This window comes from Peromyscus eremicus, chromosome 10 (genome assembly GCF_949786415.1).
Source record: "Peromyscus eremicus chromosome 10, PerEre_H2_v1, whole genome shotgun sequence".
Classification (NCBI taxonomy): domain Eukaryota; kingdom Metazoa; phylum Chordata; class Mammalia; order Rodentia; family Cricetidae; genus Peromyscus; species Peromyscus eremicus.
In genome coordinates, this window is record NC_081426.1 from 65,841,562 (window position 1) to 65,860,464 (window position 18,903).

The 18,903-nt window shown below is 45.0% G+C and overlaps 1 protein-coding gene across 1 annotated transcript in view; it reads right to left on the minus strand.

Moving 5' to 3' along the window:
* Usp46 (ubiquitin specific peptidase 46) overlaps positions 1 to 18,903 on the minus strand; it is a 75,681-nt gene that overhangs the window by 36,781 nt on the left and 19,997 nt on the right. The window contains exons 2-4 of the mRNA XM_059276010.1: positions 7,798 to 7,878; positions 3,024 to 3,237; positions 135 to 364 (exon numbers count right to left, since the gene is read on the minus strand). Of these exons, the coding sequence (XP_059131993.1) occupies positions 135 to 364; positions 3,024 to 3,237; positions 7,798 to 7,878 (525 nt within the window). The remainder of the gene's footprint in view (positions 1 to 134; positions 365 to 3,023; positions 3,238 to 7,797; positions 7,879 to 18,903) is intronic.

Genomic DNA, 18,903 nt, shown 5'->3' on the forward strand with positions numbered 1-18,903 from the left:
GGCATGCTAGACAGGATGGCCCACACGTACTGACGGCAACGGTAAGTGTGTGATATCTCAAGACACATATACGAGAAAGATGAACATCATCATCACCCCTGCTCCCGCCCCTGCCCCTGCCCCCCAGGACTCACAGTTTCACAGTTCAAGCATCGGGTTTCATTGGTGAGTGTTCCCTGAAAGATCTCGTGGACCCAGGTGAGTTCTGGTTTATTACTCTCTGCAGGTTCGTTCATGTTGCCATTTTTTAATTTCCCGTTTTGTTTTTCCTGTTTCTTCTCTTCCTGCAGGATGTCCGCAATAGTGTTTAGCAAATAATTTAAAAATTCGTGAGCATCCTGCTGCATGTAGTTGTCAAAGAGATCTGGAAAGGAGAAGGCCATGATTTCACACGCTGCATCCTGGAGAGTGGATAGACAGGGTTTAGCTCTCCAAGCCACGCTCCGGCATTTAGATCGAGAGTGGACAGGGGTGGCATTAAATACATTTCATCTCTACTATACAATTACAATGAGTGACTTTCCAAAGACTCATTCCTTTCTATTTCCTGCCACCCACCCAACACTAATATCTCCTTACAGTCCCCTATAATAATGAACTAACGTTTAATTATTCTAGAAAAGAACCAAAATTACTAGACAAAAACCCTGATAAAACATCCATTTGTTTTTGTGTGTATGCACGCAGTGTATGTGCTGGGGGATGGGTGCACGCATGTGAGCAGGTGCACACTTGTGTGTGTGTGTGTGTGTGAGTATGAAGCGGGCAGAGGCTGACACTAGTGTCCTCAGTCACGCTCCACTTTATTAGGAAAAGGTCTCTGGCTAACTCTGGCACTCACTCATTTGGCTGGACCGGCTAGCCAGCTTGCTCTACCCATCCGCTATCTCCACCCTCCACCGCCCATCTATTGGGATTACAGGCTGCCTACCACACCTGCCCAGCTTTTCATGTGAGTGCTGGGGATCTGAAATCTAGTCCTCCAAATCGCTTGCTTGACAAGGACTTTATCTCTACTGATATTTACCCCTGAATATCAATTCTTAATATGACGTGACCACCAGTGACTAATTAGCCATTGAGTCATTTTGCTATAGCAACTAGATTCTCTTCCTGAGAGTCATATTAAACCTAAGACCAGCCTGGAAGAATCTCACATGAAAGATGAAAGAGAAATGTGGAGCATATGTGAATAGACCCTCTGTGAACCAGCTCAAACACCCCAAACCTACTGCTGCCCCTGCTCTCAGGACGAGCAAGCAGCTGGAAGCCCCTATGACGAGTCACACTCACAACAACACCGGGAGGGTTGGCTTCCTTCTCTAGTCAGGTCACTTTTATTTTAGCATACATAAAATATTACAACTTCTAAAGAAAGCTATCACATTCAACAAGACTTTGTAAGGCAAGCACGGGGCTAACTGTGTGAGTGTGCTGGAGTAAGGTGGCATCTGGGGCAGATACAAGTTCCCACATCAAATAGCCCCATAGTCAGAAAAAATAACAACGTAAAACTTCCGGAATACACAACATATTTCAATCACCACTTCCCTTCCAAAAACAAGAGATTGGGAACCTCATCACCGACTTTCGTATGACTCAGCTCATGACTGGGACAAACACCTAACCAAACACTCAGAGGAGGATGGATGTATCTGGTCTCACAGTTTCAGAGGGCTCCGCCCTTGGTTGCTCAGCCCCAGACACTGGGCAGAGCATCACCCCAGCAATGGAGCATGGCAGAAGCCAGCTCCCTCACAGTGTACAAGAAGCATAGAATGAGAAGACTAGGAACCAGGTGTCACCTTCAAAGGCACCCCCCCAACCCACCCCCCCAACCCACCCCCCACCCCGTGATCTGCTTCATAGCTAAGTCCCAGCTCCTAAAGTTTCTATGACCTCCCCAAATAATACCATCAGCAGAGAATCAGCAACCCAAAATTGAGCACACAGGAGCCTACAGGGGCACATGTCATTCAGCCTCTACTACTCATGTTATTTTTAACATACCAGAGCCACTGATTAGGTAACCTGTGCTTGCTTTAATCACAGTTCATAAAACAGTACTGCTCTGCTCAGTGATTACATCAACATATTTAACCCTAGGAGTGTAGCGCTCAAAAATCTGCCTTGGTCATTTTTTTTTTCTGTCTTACAATGATCTTTCCCAGAATGCAGCATGCTAAAAATAAATAAATAAATAAATAAATAAATAAATAAATAAATAAATAAATAAAGGAAAGAAGGAAGGGAGAAAGAAATCATTCTAAATGGGATGTCAAAACTCAATTTTTAAATTTCTATTATGTTTCCTGTTTCTTGTAAAATGGGAAAAGAAGAAATGTCTTCTCATGGGTGGTGGTGCAGGCCTTTAGTCCCAGCACTAAGGAGGCAGAGGCAGGAGGATCTCTGTGAGTTCAAGGCCAGCCTGGTCTACAAAATGAGTTCCAGGACAGCTAGGGCTATAAAGAGAGACCCTGTCTTTCTTTTCTTTCTCCTTTCCCTTTTTTAATTTAATTAATTAATTAATTTTAATTCATTTTTTTTGCAACAGGGTCTAATCATGTAGCTCTAGGTGGCCTGGAACTCATGGTTATCTGCCTCTTTCTGTCTCCTGAGTGTTAGGATTAAAGTTAGACACCTGCTCTTGCGTTCTCTCTCTCTTTCAGATTTTTTCCCACTGTTATTTACGTGTGCATGTGTATTGGGTGGGGGGGTTGTCTATGTAAGTGTATGTAATATGTAGGGTATCCGTTCCCCTGGAACTGGAGTTACAGGTGGCTGTGAGCCGCCCAACATGGGCCCTGGGAACCAAACGCAAGCCCTCTGAAAGCGGAGCATGCACTTTGAAAGCGCGCGCTCTTAACCACTGAGCCATCTCCCCAGTCCCTGAAAGCACGGTTAGCCATCCTCACTTTCTCTTTAGAGAACTAGAACACGCTTTCCCTTTGGAGGGCCACCCAGAACCGTGGCTTTTTCCTTCCTCCGGGGAGCCTGAACCCCACGATGGCCACACCACTCACCGTTCTCTTTCCTCAGCCTCGAAATGAACTTCTTTGGTGGGATGACGCCAACCTTCTTCTTCTGCGTGGCAATACTGTGGAAGAGGTCTGCCAGGCACGTCAACAGGTTTTCCTTCTTTTTTTGCTGGGCCTTGTATGCCAACACATTCTCCCGGAACGGCCGGCAGAAGTACAACGCCTGGAGTACGGAGTTGCAGTAGCACGTGTTTCCAAACTGCCAAAGCACAAGAGGGTTGGCTGGAACCATGGTCTGGGGAGAAGCCTCCTCTGAGCAGGGGAGGGTGATAGATACCAGGATCCGGGGACCTGCCAATCCCTACGTTCCCGTATCGGAGCCCAACACGCCAACTTAGATAACAGTGGATCTGATCAACAGGGATCGGAACAAAAGGGTAGAGCCGTGGTTCTCAACCTTCCTAATGCTGTGACCCTCTAATACGGTTCCTCAAGTTGTGGTGACCCCCAACCGTAAAACTATTTTCGTTGCTGCTTCATAACCGTAAGTTTGCTACTGTTACAACTCTGTGCTTTCCGATGGTCTTGGGCGACCCCTGGGAAAGGGTTGTTCGACCCCCAGAGGGGTGGCGACCCAGGTTGAGAACTACTGCGGTACAGTCACCCCCCCTTAGCTGCAGGTTTGGTCGCCATGCCTTCAGTTATGGGGAATCAAGCACGGTCTGGGAATATTACAGGAAAAATGACAGAAATAAATTATCTATACGTTTTCTATTGTGTCCCGTTCTGAACAGTGTGATGGAATCTCACACCATCCTGCACCATCCTGCATCATCCTGCCTGGAATGTCAATCATCCGCTAGTCTTAGTGTAGCCACAATGTATGTGGTACCCGCCCACCAGCCACTTAGTAGCCACTTGGGCCTCACATGTAACCTTTGTGTTACTCAACAATGGCCCTAACCTAGTATTAAGAAACAAATACTGATGACTTTACTGTAACTGTTCTATTTTATTAGAACATTATTTAATCTCTTGTGCCTAGCATATAAATTAAACTTAATCACCATTATATACATATAGGAAAAACATAGTCTATATAGAGTTTGGTACTATCCAGTTTTAGGCATGCATTGGGCGTCCTGGAATGCATCCCTCACAGATACGACTCCTAGTTCTAGTGCTTTTCTGATCCATCAAAGTCTAACTTATAATGAGCACTCTGACTAGGAATCTAATGAGATCAGGTACTTAGAAAAGGAGACAAGAAGCTGGGCAGCGGGAGTGCATGCCTTTGATCCCAGCACTGGGGAGCGCGGAGCCAGGCGGGTCTCTGCAAGGCCAGTCTGGTCTACACAGCAAGTTCCTGGACAGCCAGGACTTTTACACAGAGAAACCCTGTCTTGAAAACAGAAAAAAAAGAAAAGGAGACAAGAAAAAGAACAAAACTATCTAGCATGGGGACTCAGAAAAGCAGCTGGTAAAGCCAAGGCACAATGCTGTATAAAAAAGCTTCCGTGGCTTCAGGCACAGTGATGCACATTCATGATCAGCTCTTGGGGAGCTGAGGCAAGTGGATCATTGCAGGTTGGAAGCCAGCCCATACTACACAATGAGTTTGAGGCCAGCTTGAGCTATAGAGGGAGATTCTGTCTCAAAAAAAAAAAAAAACCTCCCATGTCTATGAAAATCAAAAAAAAAAAAAAAAAAAAAAAAAAACTGAGAGGACTGGGGATGTAGTTCAGTGGGAGGTATGTGTGTGTGTGTATGTGTGTATGTGTGTGTATGCTACGTGTATACATATGCGTATATGTGTATATGTGTACATACATATACATACACATGTACATATACACATATACACACACATGTACATGTACACATATACACACACACACACATACAGTGGTGGGAAGGATTATTTAAGGAGTTAAGAGCCACCCGCCCAACAGAAACCTTTGGGGAATAGAGCTTGTTTTTCTCTGTCAGGATTGCAGTAGCCGCTGCCCCCGGGTGCAAAGTCTCACTTACTCCAACGCAATGGAGCAAAAAGTGTCTCCGTAGGCCACCCTCCCATCTTCCTAGCTCTTACCTTCTAAATTACCCTGCCTCATGTTTCTTCCAAGGTGGCAATTGTCCCAATATGGTATCGCACAAGTTCCTGGTCCCCCTATAATCAGATTAGGGCCCACACAGCAGCAGTCTATCCCTCTCCAGGTCACAGACACTGAGATTTGGATTGCAGAGGCAAAGTCGTTATCTCACTGGTTCCTAAGTGGCTGGAAGCCTAACTCTGTGGGAGGACCCAGCTGAGACCTGTACTTTACGGCTATTCCCACTCAGCAAATGAGCAGGAAGCAATTCCAGAGAAATAACAAGATTCATAGCCCAGATTTCGAAGGTCAAAGGCAGCGTGGGTACCTTCTCTGAATGGCTTCTTGGTGCATACATCTTCGGTTCCTATGTATTTTAACATTCCTTGACACAACCATGTAATGGGTGACAAACCCCTTCACACAGGGGCTGGCACCTCCATAAATTCCCAGTCAAGGAATCATAAATGAAGCTATTAGTAGATGCAGCTTTCGTAATTCTTCTACCATCTAGGCAATAGCCATAATTCTCCACTGTCTGCATTTGTATTTTCCTTAGGAAAAATTCCCATGGATTAAATAACTTTCTTCAGAGAGTTCAGTGGAGGCCCCTGCACAGTGGCTAAAATAAACTGTATTAAAATTAGAAGATGGGGTTTGGCCAATATGACACCCTGTATTCCCAGGGCCTTGCATACGCCTTCCTCTGCCCAGTCTTCACTCTGCTTCTCGGTGTTCTTTACCCAGACACTCTTCAGTCACAACTGGCCTAAACTAGTGATCAACTCTGGGGAAATAAAAGGGGTATTTTCTGAGTGTCTACAACATGCTCAAGCCTCCACCAGGGCCTCACATAGGGGCTCGAGTCCACTCTTCACTGTGGCTCAAGAGGGAGAAACCATTGCAACCACTATTAACGTGGAAATGGAGGGCCAGAAAGGCCACGTTCCTTGCCACAGTTCACACCACCAGTTAACAGTGCATGGAGAATAAAAATGTAGCTCTTTCCTTTATATCCAAGGCAGCATTTACTTGCAAAGAACGTGTCCAACGTCTCCAAGCACACTTCACAGTAGGAAACTGGCAGACTGGCAGAGCAGCTGCTCCAGAAATCCATATGTCTGTGAGCTAACACCCTTATCACTTAAAACTTCCATTCTGTAAAGAGGGTACAGTAAGTATATAAAGCCCACAGTGGTGATATCACCTTAACAGCTGGGCAATACCACCTTAACACCTGACTCACCACTTTACCAAGGAAGCACAGCATAGGTAGAGCCAGGTACTAGGGGACTCCTGCCTAGCACAGAGGAAACGGGTATTGTAAAACAGTTTCCTCCAAGATTGAAGCACCACATCCTACGGGGAAGCTCCTTGGGTAGGAAAGTAACCAACTCAAAATAGTTTCAGGAAGTCCCTGAAACTGGATCCACTAGGCCCCACCCCGCTGGAGTGAGCAGAGCTAAACTACAAAGAAGACTCTCAGAAGAACAAAAGCCTCAAAGACATCTCTGAGATTAGACAGCTGCCTGGAAGGAGCGGAAACCAGCCAGGCTGCCTGGAGGAGGTTCAGACCAGTCACCTGGAAAGGACACTGTCCACCCTGCTGTGCTGCCCGCAGGCTGTGCAGTGTACTCCAGTTTTCCCAACTTTAGTGAACTGTCTGTCACCCATGCTGGGGTGGGCCTTGGTGATACAGCTGTCTTTGACTCATTTCTGCCCTTCTAAGTGACCCCTCACCTATATTCCTGTAAGTAACCCCAATATAACTCATTGGTTCACCAAGCTGGACTTTGATGGTGTCTGTAGTTTGGTCTGTTGTGAGCTCCCTATTCTGAGGTGAGTAGATATGCGTGTTGCATCTCCTAGGAAAAGTTTTGTCAGATGACAACAGGGACAAGTAATTCTGGGATAAGGGACTCTTGGGCCTTGACTGACAGCTCACCCCTACCTCAAGTGGAGATCCTACTTACATTATTCTATAGCTCTAATATAAGCTACACTATTAGCCAAATACAGGTCAAGTTGCATCGGCCCATGCCAAAACAAAGACTGAAAAGTTCATGCTGTGAGAAACAGAGGACAAACCCAAGCAGGTTTGGCCACGAATGCTAATGAAACCACTGTGAAAGCAACGTGTACAAAGGGAACCCCTCAAGGCATGCAGGAAAGGGGTTGTGAATTCAATCAATAATGTAGTAATTAAGTCCTTTGCTGGGGACAACGATTAGTACATTTTAAGTAGTAGATTAAAATACTCCTCTCTAGTATTTGCCTCTACTACTCACGAAAGCACAGTTATTTAAAAATGAGTAATGAGGGGCTGGAGAGGTGGCTCAGCGGTTAAGAGTACTGACTGATCTTCCAGAGGTCCTGAGTTCAATTCCCAGCCACTACATGGTGGCTCACAACCATCCGTAATGAGATCTGGTGCCCTCTTCTGGCCTGCAGGCATATATGTATACATAATAAATAAATAAAAATCTTTAAAAAAAAAATGATGATGATGGCTGCAGAGAGCTGGGCGTGGTACATAAGCCTGTAATCCCAGTGCTCAGGCAGAGCCAAGAGAATCGCTGACAGTTCAAGGCCAGCCAGGTCAACACAAGGAGTTGGGGACCAACAGAGCTACATTGCTAGATTTTGTCTCACAAAGCCAGAATAAAAAAGTCAGCAGAGTCAGTTACCTCACATACCCTAAAACATTGGAAACAATAGATACTTACATTGACCAATCCGAAGTAGTGTTCATTGATTGGAAACTGCTCTGGACCAATGTCTTTTTCCAGAGCAGAGGCATTGGTGCCCTACAAGAAAACATAAACGAAAGTTTTGGTGAGATGAAAATAGACGAGGAGATAAGGGGGTGTGGACTGGTCCACTCCCGACACAAGCATCCCTTGTCGACAACATATGGGGGATATGCAATGCTAAAAATCAGCCAGGAGACTTGCTAGCAATGCATGCCATCACGGTACTTCTCACCCAACCTATATGTTGCCCCAGCCCTGCACGGTGTGGTTTCAGGCGCCTCCCGTTAGAAGAGGATATCTGAGATAGATATGTAAATGAGAAAATGATCTTCTGAATAAAACATTCATGGCAGCTGCAGCAACTTTCAGAAACAGAGTGCCTAGAAGACAGGACCGCTTTCAAAGTCAATTTCTTTATTCTGATAAGGTTACAGCACACATCTGTTGAGCCAGGCACTCGTCTCGAGGGCCAGGCATTCATGAGCATGGTGACGGAACAGACATACATGCCTACTCTCATGGAGTTCCCATTTTCGTACATGAAGATAGCCTGAACCATGAAGCAATAAGACAATCCACTTGGAGAAATGGAGAAAAAATGAAGAAAAAAGAACTATGAGATGGGCTGGGGATGATGGGGATGCTGTGGCTGAGGGGCATAAGAGCTGTTAAAGCTGCATAACTGTATCTTTAAGTAATCAGGGAAGGTCTTACTGAGAAGGCACTATGCCCAGAGAAGGTTGCAGATAATGAAAGGATCCAGTGTAGCACCTGACAGCTGTCAGAGGCATCAAGTTGCTAAGCCTGGTGATAGGCCAGCATGGCAAGTGTATCATCATCTCCTGTGTCCTCTGCCAGGGACGGTACAGTTTATCCTCATGAAGCGTCGAACAACTAAGGACTATTGGTGATGACTCTTCTTAGTTGTCTACGTCTAGAATTAATTCGAAACCCAAGAGCGTGGATACACCTGTGAGGGACTTCTTTCTTAAGTCATTTGCAGTAGGAGAACCCACTTTGAATCTGGGTCTTTTGGGGTGGGAAGGTCCACCTTTAACCTGGTCCACCCCTTCTCCTGGCAGCCTGTACGAAGGACATGAAAGAAGGAAGCTCGCTCCCTTTGCCTGCTTGCTCTTTTTCTTCACTGGCATTAGAGCCTACTTCCTTGGGATGCTAGCACATCCTAAAGACAGGCTGAGACATCCAGCCTCACGGACTGAGCAACTGCATGACCGGCCTTCCATCGGTACAGTCACTGTTAGACTGGCTGGACCTGCAAGCCATTCTAATGGATTTCCCAAGGCTGAACTGAGGAGTCAGGGCTCAATCTTATCCAAATGTTGTCAGAGCCTATCCATCAAAACAACGACGAAGGCCCCCTACCTGGAGCCCGCCCCTGGTGATGGATGGTCATTTCTCCCTAAGATCGGAGCGGGTTGGCTGTAAGGAAGAAAAGCTCACTCCAGTCAGGTACAATCATTGGCCACGGGAGCTGGCCCCAGGCCCCCTGGAAAGTTACTCAGTTCCTTTTCAAAATGGTATCGTCGGTGGTTCCCAACCTTCCTAATGCTGCGACCCTTTAATATAGTTCCTCATGTTGTGGCGAAACCCTAACCATAAAATTATTTTGTTGCTACTTCATAACTATAAATTTGCCACTGTTGTGAATCGTAATATAAACACCAGATATGTGACCCCTGAGGAAGGGGTTGTGACCCACAGGTTGAGAACCAGTGGTATAGTGGTTGCTTATAACCTACGCACATCCTCCCGTGTGTCTTTCTTTCCTACATTACTTATAATACTTGGTATAATATAAATGCTATATTAACTGTTAGAACACTGTATTGTTCAGAGGATAAAAACAAAGTTGGAGTACTCAGTACAGGTGAGATGCCTGAATGCCTCTGACCTGCACTTAACTGGTCTGTGAGTGCAGAGCCCATGAATGGAGAAGGAGCAGTGGTGGGGATCAGAGTCCCTTGCTGATGCTGTTCCCTCGCCATCTGCAGCCCTTCTACTTCTCAGGCTGTCATGGAGGACTCAGAGCTCACAGGGACACAAGGATTTGGGAAACAGAGACCAGAAAGCTGAGTGTTTTATTCTTAAAAAGTAATGCTACTGGGCCTGGAGGGATAATTCATTAATGAAGAGTGTATACTGCTCTTGTAGAGGATCTGAGTTTGGGACTTCACACCTAAGTCAGATGGCTCACAACCACCTGTAACTCCAGCTCCAGGGGATCTGAGGCCCTCTTCTGGATTCCATAGACACCTGCACACACATATACAGATATACACACACATACACATATGCATAAATAAATAACAATAAATCGTAAACGATTTCTAACATTGTATGTTCCTTTATTTTTTATGTGTATGAGTGTTTTGCCTGCACGTGTGTAAGCGCACTCTGTGTGTGCCTGGTACCAGAAGGAAGGCATCAGATCCCCTAGGACTGGAGTTAAAGATGGTTGTGAGCCACCATGTTGGTGCTGGGCCCAACCCACGTCCTCTACAAGAGCAACAAGTACTCGTAACCATTAGGCTCTCTCTTTAGCCCCCTACTGCTGTATGCTCTTAACTCATATAATTATCGTCTCCTCCTCCAGGAAGACATGACCATGAAGCAGACGGAGAACTAGTCAAAATCGTCACTTGCCCCAAAGCACACTTTAAATAGAAAATAACTCGAACCCGAGCCAACTGAGTAGAAGTATGGCGGTTCATACTCCCCATTCTTGTTTCCATGTGATCTCTCTCTCTCTCTCTCTCTCTCTCTCTCTCTCTCTCTCTCTCTCTCTCTCTCTCTCTCTCTCTCTCTCTCTCTCCATTCTAGACTCCTTTACTGCCATCTGAGAGGGGACTCAATGCTCAACACAAGCCACTTTCAGTACATTTTCTTCAGGGTTATGAGTGAAAGAACCATTGTCTCCACAACGACACGGCTTCTGTCTACAGACGAACTTTTGAATACCAGATCAAATTATGGCAGGATTTCACCATACAGACAAAAAAAAAACCTACTAACATTTTTAATAAAGTTATTTCTAAATCACAAATTAATGTAAATGATGGGTATTAAATAGACCTACATCTATCCTTTTTTCAAGAAAAATTAGAACATAGGACAGGGAGATCAGTATAAATGTAAGATGTGAAACACAACAGTTAGAACAAGATCTCATTAGTTCTTTCCTTTTGAAAAAAAAGGGCAACATAGAGAAGTTAATACATGATTTTTGCTAGGTAACTCTTGCCTGTCTTAGCACCAATTTTGCCATTTGCAGAAATGGAGCCTGGTAGTGAGGATGAAGATTTCTACGGAGAACAGAGAGACCCTGAGGTGATATAGTATCCACTCGCACAGATGGAAGGATTATTATACTCTACCCATTGGACTTCCCACCCAGCAAAGTAGGAACCCATTGTAAACCAACTTCTCCATCTTCTTCTGAATGTACACCCAGACAAACAAACGTGCAGTACTAGAGGAAAAGAAAGGTCCAACAGCCACACTGACTAGATTCACAAATTCATCCAGTTCTGGAGGCCTTACGAACATTCAAGCTGGGTGTGGTGACACGAGCCTTTAGTGGCAGCACTCAGGAGGCAGAGACCAATGGGTCGCTGAGTTCGAGGCCAGCCTGGTCTACAAAGCAAGTTCCAGGACAACTGGGGCTACACAGAGAAACTCTGCCAGAGAGAGAAAGAGAGAGAGAAAGAAAAAGAGGAGAAAGAGAAAGAAAGAAAGGGAGAAAGAGAAAGAAGGGAGGGAGGAAGGAAGGTAGATACTGCATTCCAACATCGTAGAGTGTAATTGCTCCTCACTCTACAATGACTATTTCCAACTTTTCTTGAGCATCCCCTTTACCTCTCTCTAGCTAAACAGGAAAAAATAAAATTTATACCATCAGTCAAGGACTCCCTTAATCGGCTGCCACTCATAATCCTCTGTGCCGCAATGATCTAAGCATCTCTCCTTCTCAGTCCATCACATCATAAGCTCAACATCCTTCAGCATCCCTCATACCTTGCATACTCCATCCTATCTCCCCACCGTCGCCACCCCAATCTTATGTATCCTTCAGAGCTTAACATCTTCTAACTGTTTCTACTGAAACGAATACAAATCAGAGGATTCCTAAGGTTGGTGAAGCAAGGAAAGGTACAGAAGGTGATAAGGCCATGTGGTCGAAGCTGAGTGACAGGTGTGGGTGGGTTCACTGGACTATCCTGTTTATATTTTTACACCTACAGTCAGTCATGGATCTCCTAACCATGAGGACATGTTCTGAGAAATGTGTTATGTAGGCCATTTTATCATTGATGGACATAGAGAATACATACAAGCATACTGAAAAGTACAACCTACCACCTACCTACGCTATATGTAGTGTGTACTGTATATATGCACATAGGGATGGAACAGTTTATTGCTTCTTGGGGCATGACAAAGGAAACAGAAGATCAAATCAAGTGCAAGAGAACAGGGTGAGATCAAGAAGGCACATTGGAGAGCTGCATCACTGGTGATGAGCACCCATTGCTCTTGCAGAGGACCCAGGTTCAGTTCCCAGCACCCACACAGCAGCTCACAATCATCTACAACTCCAGTTCCAGGCATCTGATGCCTTCTTCTGACCTCCATGGACTCCTGCACCCACGTGGAGCACATAAACCCACTCAAGCACATGTGCCTGCACATAAACAAATAAAATTAAGGAGAAACACAAGCAGAAGCCATATGAGGGTGCTTCTGACATTACATTGCACACTACAGGAAGCTTTTTACAAATGGAGTGCACTCGAAAATAGCCCAGAGCACAATAAAGTAGGTACATAATGCAACTACTTAGCTGTTTATGATCATTACCAAGTGTTTTGTGCTCTGCATAATAGTATGTGCTATTCTTTCATACAATGAGCAATAGGTTTGTTTCTACATGTCACAGTAAAGATGCAGAGCATGTCACACTGAGGAATAGGTCACTCTGTCCTGTTTCATTGATGGCATTGCTTCGGACAGTGTAATAATGTAACAGCGCCTTCCAAGTTAAAATGTTCTTTCCCAGAAGACAGTGAAGAGGTTCAGGAGACTTGGGGGTAAACAACCTCACATGCCTAGGAAAGCTGAAATGTGCAGGATTCATGGAGGCCCCTCTTGAGAGCTACAGATGCAGTAAGCTGCTGGGGGAGGTGACTGAGACCAGTCTCACTACAGAGAGGATATTCTCTGACCTGAGCTGCCTGCAGGTCATTCAGAGAGCTCCAGGATTGCAGCTTCCATGAGTGCTCAGCCTTTTCTCAGATGCAGCTGCTTTGGAGTCCTACTTGCTCCTATAAGTAACCCCTCCCCAAACTCTAGTTAAGAGCCCAATAAAAATCCACTGGTTCACCAAATTAGACTTCTGTACAATCATGACTTTGGTCTGTCCTGGTTTCCTTTCTGGGGAAAAAAGAAATGCACATCCATACACACACACGTATACGAGAGAGAGAGAGAGAGAGAGAGAGAGAGAGAGAGAGAGAGAGAGAAACAGAGAGAGAAACAGAGAGAGAGAGAGAGAGAGAGAGAGAGAGAGAGAGAGAGAGAGAGAGAGAGAATGAAGAGAGAGAGAGAATGAATTATGCCTCCCAAGGGGGAAAAAATCTCTCACATACTACACTAGGCAGTAAGAATTTTTTAGCTCCATTATAGTCTATGGAATCAATGTGGTAAATGTGACCCAGCATTTACCAAAACATTATTCAGCAGCATATGGATGTGTATATAGGTAGAATAACAGTCCATCAAGGTGAATACATTATCTCACATGGCAAAGGAAAACTGAGATGGCATTAATTCACACATCTAGGGGGCTGGAGAGATGGCTCAGCAGTTAACAGCACTGGCTACTCTTCCAAAGGTGTGGGAGCCCACAGAGGTTTCCTAGTGAGTTCTGAGTTTGCTTTACCAGCAAGGCTGCATAAGAGGATGACTGGACCACAGGCCTGAGTGCCAGGTGTTTGGAATGGTCTATACTTGGTTGTATCTGGTAGGGGGAGGTGTTTTGCCTTGCCCCTTGACAATGTTATAAAAGCCCTTTGAATAAAGTTTTGGGCCAGTAGATAAGGATCCAGGCCCTCCCGAGGCTCTCCTGTATTTCTTTCTCTCTTCCCTCTATATTTCTATCTAAATCTCTTATCCCTCACTCCTCAAGAGTACCTTGGGATAAAAAGTGGTAGCTGGTCCCCGACCCAAAGATCCTGACTTTGATTTCCAGCAACCACATGGTGGCTCACAACCATCTAGAGTGGAGTCTGATACCCTCTTCCACCATAAAGGCATACATGCAGATAGAACACTCATATACACAAAATAAATAAATACAATCTTAAAAAACATATTTGAATGGGGCTTGCTCTGAATTATCCAGTGGGCTCAGAATGCTCACAAGTGTCCTTCAAAGTGGGAGTGTGAATAAGGCAGAGCGCAGCAACATTGTGTGACAACTTCAGAAGCTGCAGGTGCATGGGACAAAGCCAAGGCATGCTTCAGCTGCTGCACGGAAATGCTTGAAAAGGAGTCTCCTCTGAGCCCTCCAACAAGAATGCAACCCTCCAGCTGGGCGGTGGTGGCGCACGCCTTTAATCCCAGCACCCAGGAGGCAGAGGCAGGCAGGTCTCTGTGAGTTTGAGGCCAGCCTGGTCTAGAGAGTGAGTTCCAGGACAATGAGGGGTACACAAAGAACTTTGTCTTGGGAGAGAAAAGAAAAAAAAAAAAAAGAATGCAGCACTCCACCAATCTCTACTAGGCATTGGCCCAGTGAGACCTGCTTTGGATTTCAGAACTATAATAAAGTCAATGTGGGGCCAACAAGATGGCTCAACTTGACTTGCAAGGCTGGTGACCTAAGCTTGATCCCCAGGACCCATGTAGAGATGGGAGTAGAGAACTAACTTCAGAAACACTGGCCTCTGACTCCCACACATGCGCTATGGGACACATACTCCTCACACACACATAACAACAATAAATCAATCATTACTACATAAGTTGGTGTTTTTCAAAGAGAGTAAATGTGGATTGTTTAAGCCATGAGATAATAGAATTGGCTAAGCAGCCTAGGAAATGATTCCCTTCTGTATGGACTGCCTGTACTTCCTCACCTCCATATCGCACCTAGCATTTGCAAGGACCTTCAATTCAATCCCAGTACTCCAAAGGAAAAAAAATCTCCTGGATTTCACCCCCACATCACCCAGAGAAGCTACAAACATAGTAAGCTCCCCAGAAGGGGTACTTGTAGACAGCTGGCTTTTCCCAGAGGTGGCCCATCCCCTGCCTCTCTCTCCGGAGTCCCTGCAGAAGCCACTGCATGGTCCCAGTCAGCAGCTGCAAGTCAGCCATGTCTGACTCTATCTGCACCCTGCAAACTTCACTTCGAGCTCCATGCTGCATTAACACAATCCTTCCCACATGCTTATCCACCGGCCCTCAACATCCATCTACTCCAATGGGACATCTCACGACTCTGGTATTTTCCACTTAGTAAATGGCCCTGCCCTCATCAGGGCTCATGCTGGAGCCTCCAGGTCATACCCAACATCTGCTGCTGCATCATCCCCATCCATCTCTGTGCTCTACCGGCAAATTCCTTCAATCTCTCCACTCCATGCATGTCTTTTTCAGCTGCAGCTAGACCAGGCTGCAGGATCCCACATCCATATCATCACCAGCTCCTCCAAAGCCTCCACCATCCTCCTTAGCCACCCCTAACCATGCAGGAGAAGTGTTCTTTTGAAACACAAAACTGAACCTTCACCTGTCACTCACTCTCCTGCACACCCCACCTAGACCAATGGCAGCCTTCTGGTCTCCAGTCACCCAAGTTCTTTCCTACTCACTCTCCTCTGCCTGTACCATACAAGCCTAACTTCAAGGCCAGCTCCTCGGGGAATCCTTCACAGGGCAACCCCTTTCTGCAAAACCGGTGCTGTAGCTGGCAGAATGATGTCCCTCCCCAAATGTCCACTTCCTATCCCTGGATTCCATCATGATGTCACCATGCATGGCAAAGGAGACTTTGCGGATATGACTAAAGAAAGGATCTTGATACAGGAACTTTGTTCTGGATTCTCTAGATGGTAGATGGACCTGGTGGGATGCTCACTGTCCCCACAGGTCAAAGTGAGTGAAGACAGATGATGCGGAAACAGAGCTCAGAGACAATGAAACCACTATACTTCTGGTCCTGGAGACAGAAGGACCCATGAGTCGAGGAACACAGGCAGCCTGCAGAAATCCCAAAAGCTAGGAAGCAGATGCACCTTAAAACCTCAGGAGAATGAGCAACCTAGCAACACATTGTAAGAACTAAGGCTGCTCTTTTTGAACTACTAATTTAAAGTATGTGCATGTGTGTGTGTGTGTGTGTGTGTGTGTGTGTGTGTGTGTGTGTGGTCTATGCATGTGTGTGCAGGTGCACATAGTTTTGTGCAAGCATATGAAAGCCAGAGCAGCAGGGTATTGGGTGTCATACCCTATCACCCTCTACCTTATTCCCTCGAAGCAGGGTCTCTCACTGAACCTATATCTGGCAGCTAGTAAACTCTAATGGTACTCCTTTCTCCACCCAACCCCCCAGCATTGGAATTATAGACACAAGCTGCCACACTTGCCTTTTACTTGGATGCTAGGATGGGAATGCAGGTCCTCACACTTACACAGCTTGCCTACTAAGCCATCTCTCTAGCCACTAGGGAATTTTTTTTTTCAGGAAGAAGAAAGAAACTAATACACCTCCTCCACATCTCTCCATGCACACTGTCTCCCACACATGTGACAATTACTATTTATATAATCATTAGCATTTGGCCCCTAAAATCTATACAATGTGGCAGCAAAGACCATATGACCTTCCCAGTACCACATTCTCAGTGATGAGCACATAGTAGGCCCACAGTACCTGTAGGCTAAATGGATGGTCGAATGGATGAGCACAGACAGGGCTGGTTAGGGATGTCTGTGATGCAACTGTGTGCATGATAATTTGGACACAGGTCTGTATATTCTCTCAATGTACTGTTCAATGAAGTATGAGTAGTCCCCTCCACCACTTCCCCATTCTCCCATTCCCTTTATAGACACTCAGGAATTGGTTTCCATGGATACAGAATATAACAGATATTGACATTTGGAACTAAGCTCTTGCTTTTACATCCTAGCATTTTCCTTTGGTAATATGAATCTTTGTATATCTTCAATAGATTTGGGGACTGTATCCATTAAATGTAAATACATCCACAATATGGTGATATAGACATGATGGCAACTATCTCCCCACACAATGATAGTAATGATGATGAGTGCTTAAAGGTTAATTAGGGTATCAATTGAGAATTTAAATGACCATGTCCCTCAATCCTGCAATTCTACTTTATTATATAGATACATTCATACAGGTAGGTACAGAGAATGAGACAAAGACCAAACTCATATTATGACACAATGAATTTTCACAAAATGAAAATCCATTTGTCTCATTCACATAAATGTTGAAGAAGATGCAGGGCAGGTCTGGTGCAGCAGCCCTTTAGAGCTGTGGAAACAGGATCCTCATATATTGTGTAACTTTGTTGTAGGAGTCAGTTTGCAGCTTTGGAACCAAGATGACTATTCCAGCTCCTGCCACCAAATAACTTCTGTCCCAGCAAAAGGGGGAAATGGAGGAATGTCTCCCCTTGCAAGAAGGCTTTTAAGCGTGACAACAGATACTTTTGCCTATAAACCCTCTGACTGAGAATCTCAGTCTTAGTCCATGTAGCTGCAAGGGAGCCTGGCATAGGTGGTCATTACCTAAGCATTTGGGACCAGTTAAAAATTTCTCCTACACTAGACATAGAAAGTAGATATTGTTGAAGGGACAATCAGAAGGCAGTGTCTCAAATAGTCCTTACAGCAAGGGTTGTAACAGGAAAAATTAGAAGTACCACAAAGTGATTCAATAATTATAGTAATCTATATAACAGAATACCATGTTTTTATTTTTGTGGTACAGGGACTAAACTCATGACCTCCTGCATGTAAGGCAAATGCTTTACCAACCAAACAATAACTCACTCCTTCTCTGTAGGTAATTTTTAAAGTAAAATTTCTTTTTAGGTATTGCTATGCAAAACTGTAGAAGACAAATGGTAAGTAAGGCGCAGTATAGTGGCACTGTACATAGGACAACACTGGAAATGTCATTTATTCAGGCCACATACAACTGCCCCTGTCTGTGCCTGCTATGTGCTCCACACTCTTCTGTATCTGAAACACACGGTGAACAAAGTCAGCCAAGCCACTGTATTCAACGTCTGCATTTTAGTGAAATTTTCCAGAATACTCGAAAAATTACTTGCTTTTGGCTTGAGGGTTTGTTTTCATTTTGTTTGTGGGGTTTTTGTTTTGCTTTTTGTTTGTTTGTTTGTTTGTGAGACAGGCTCTCCCAACATTGTCCCAGGGAAAGCTCAACTCCTGGGTTCAAGTCATCCTCCTGCCTCAGCTTCCAGAGCAGCTGGGGTTACAGGTACATACCACTGCACCTGGCTAACACTCAAGAAAATATCAATAATACGGCCTGAGAGCAGGGCTAAGGGATGAGAAGGTCACAGGGGACTTTTCTTTTTTAAAGATTTATTTATTTTATGTGTACGTGGGTTTTACCTGCATGTATGTATATACACTACTTGTATGCCTAGTGCCCCTAGAGGTCAGAAGAAAATATCCAGTCCCTTGGGACTGAAGTTACAGATGGCTGTAAGGCACCATATGAGGGCTGGAAACTAAACATGGGTCCTCTGCAAGAGTGATAAATATTCTTAACCACTGAGCCATCTCTCCAGTCCCAAGAGCTTTCCTTTTTATCCTTTTAACTCCGAACCTTGTACTATGAAGATATATTATGTTGGAATTCACATTTAATAAGTTTAATAAAAGTTCAGTAAGCTAATCCTCTACACTTGCAAGCTAAGTGTACACATCCCTCACTGCTGCCTGCCCTTTCTTGCCAGCATTTATTTGTCTTTGAGTTCTGACCCTTCACCTCTT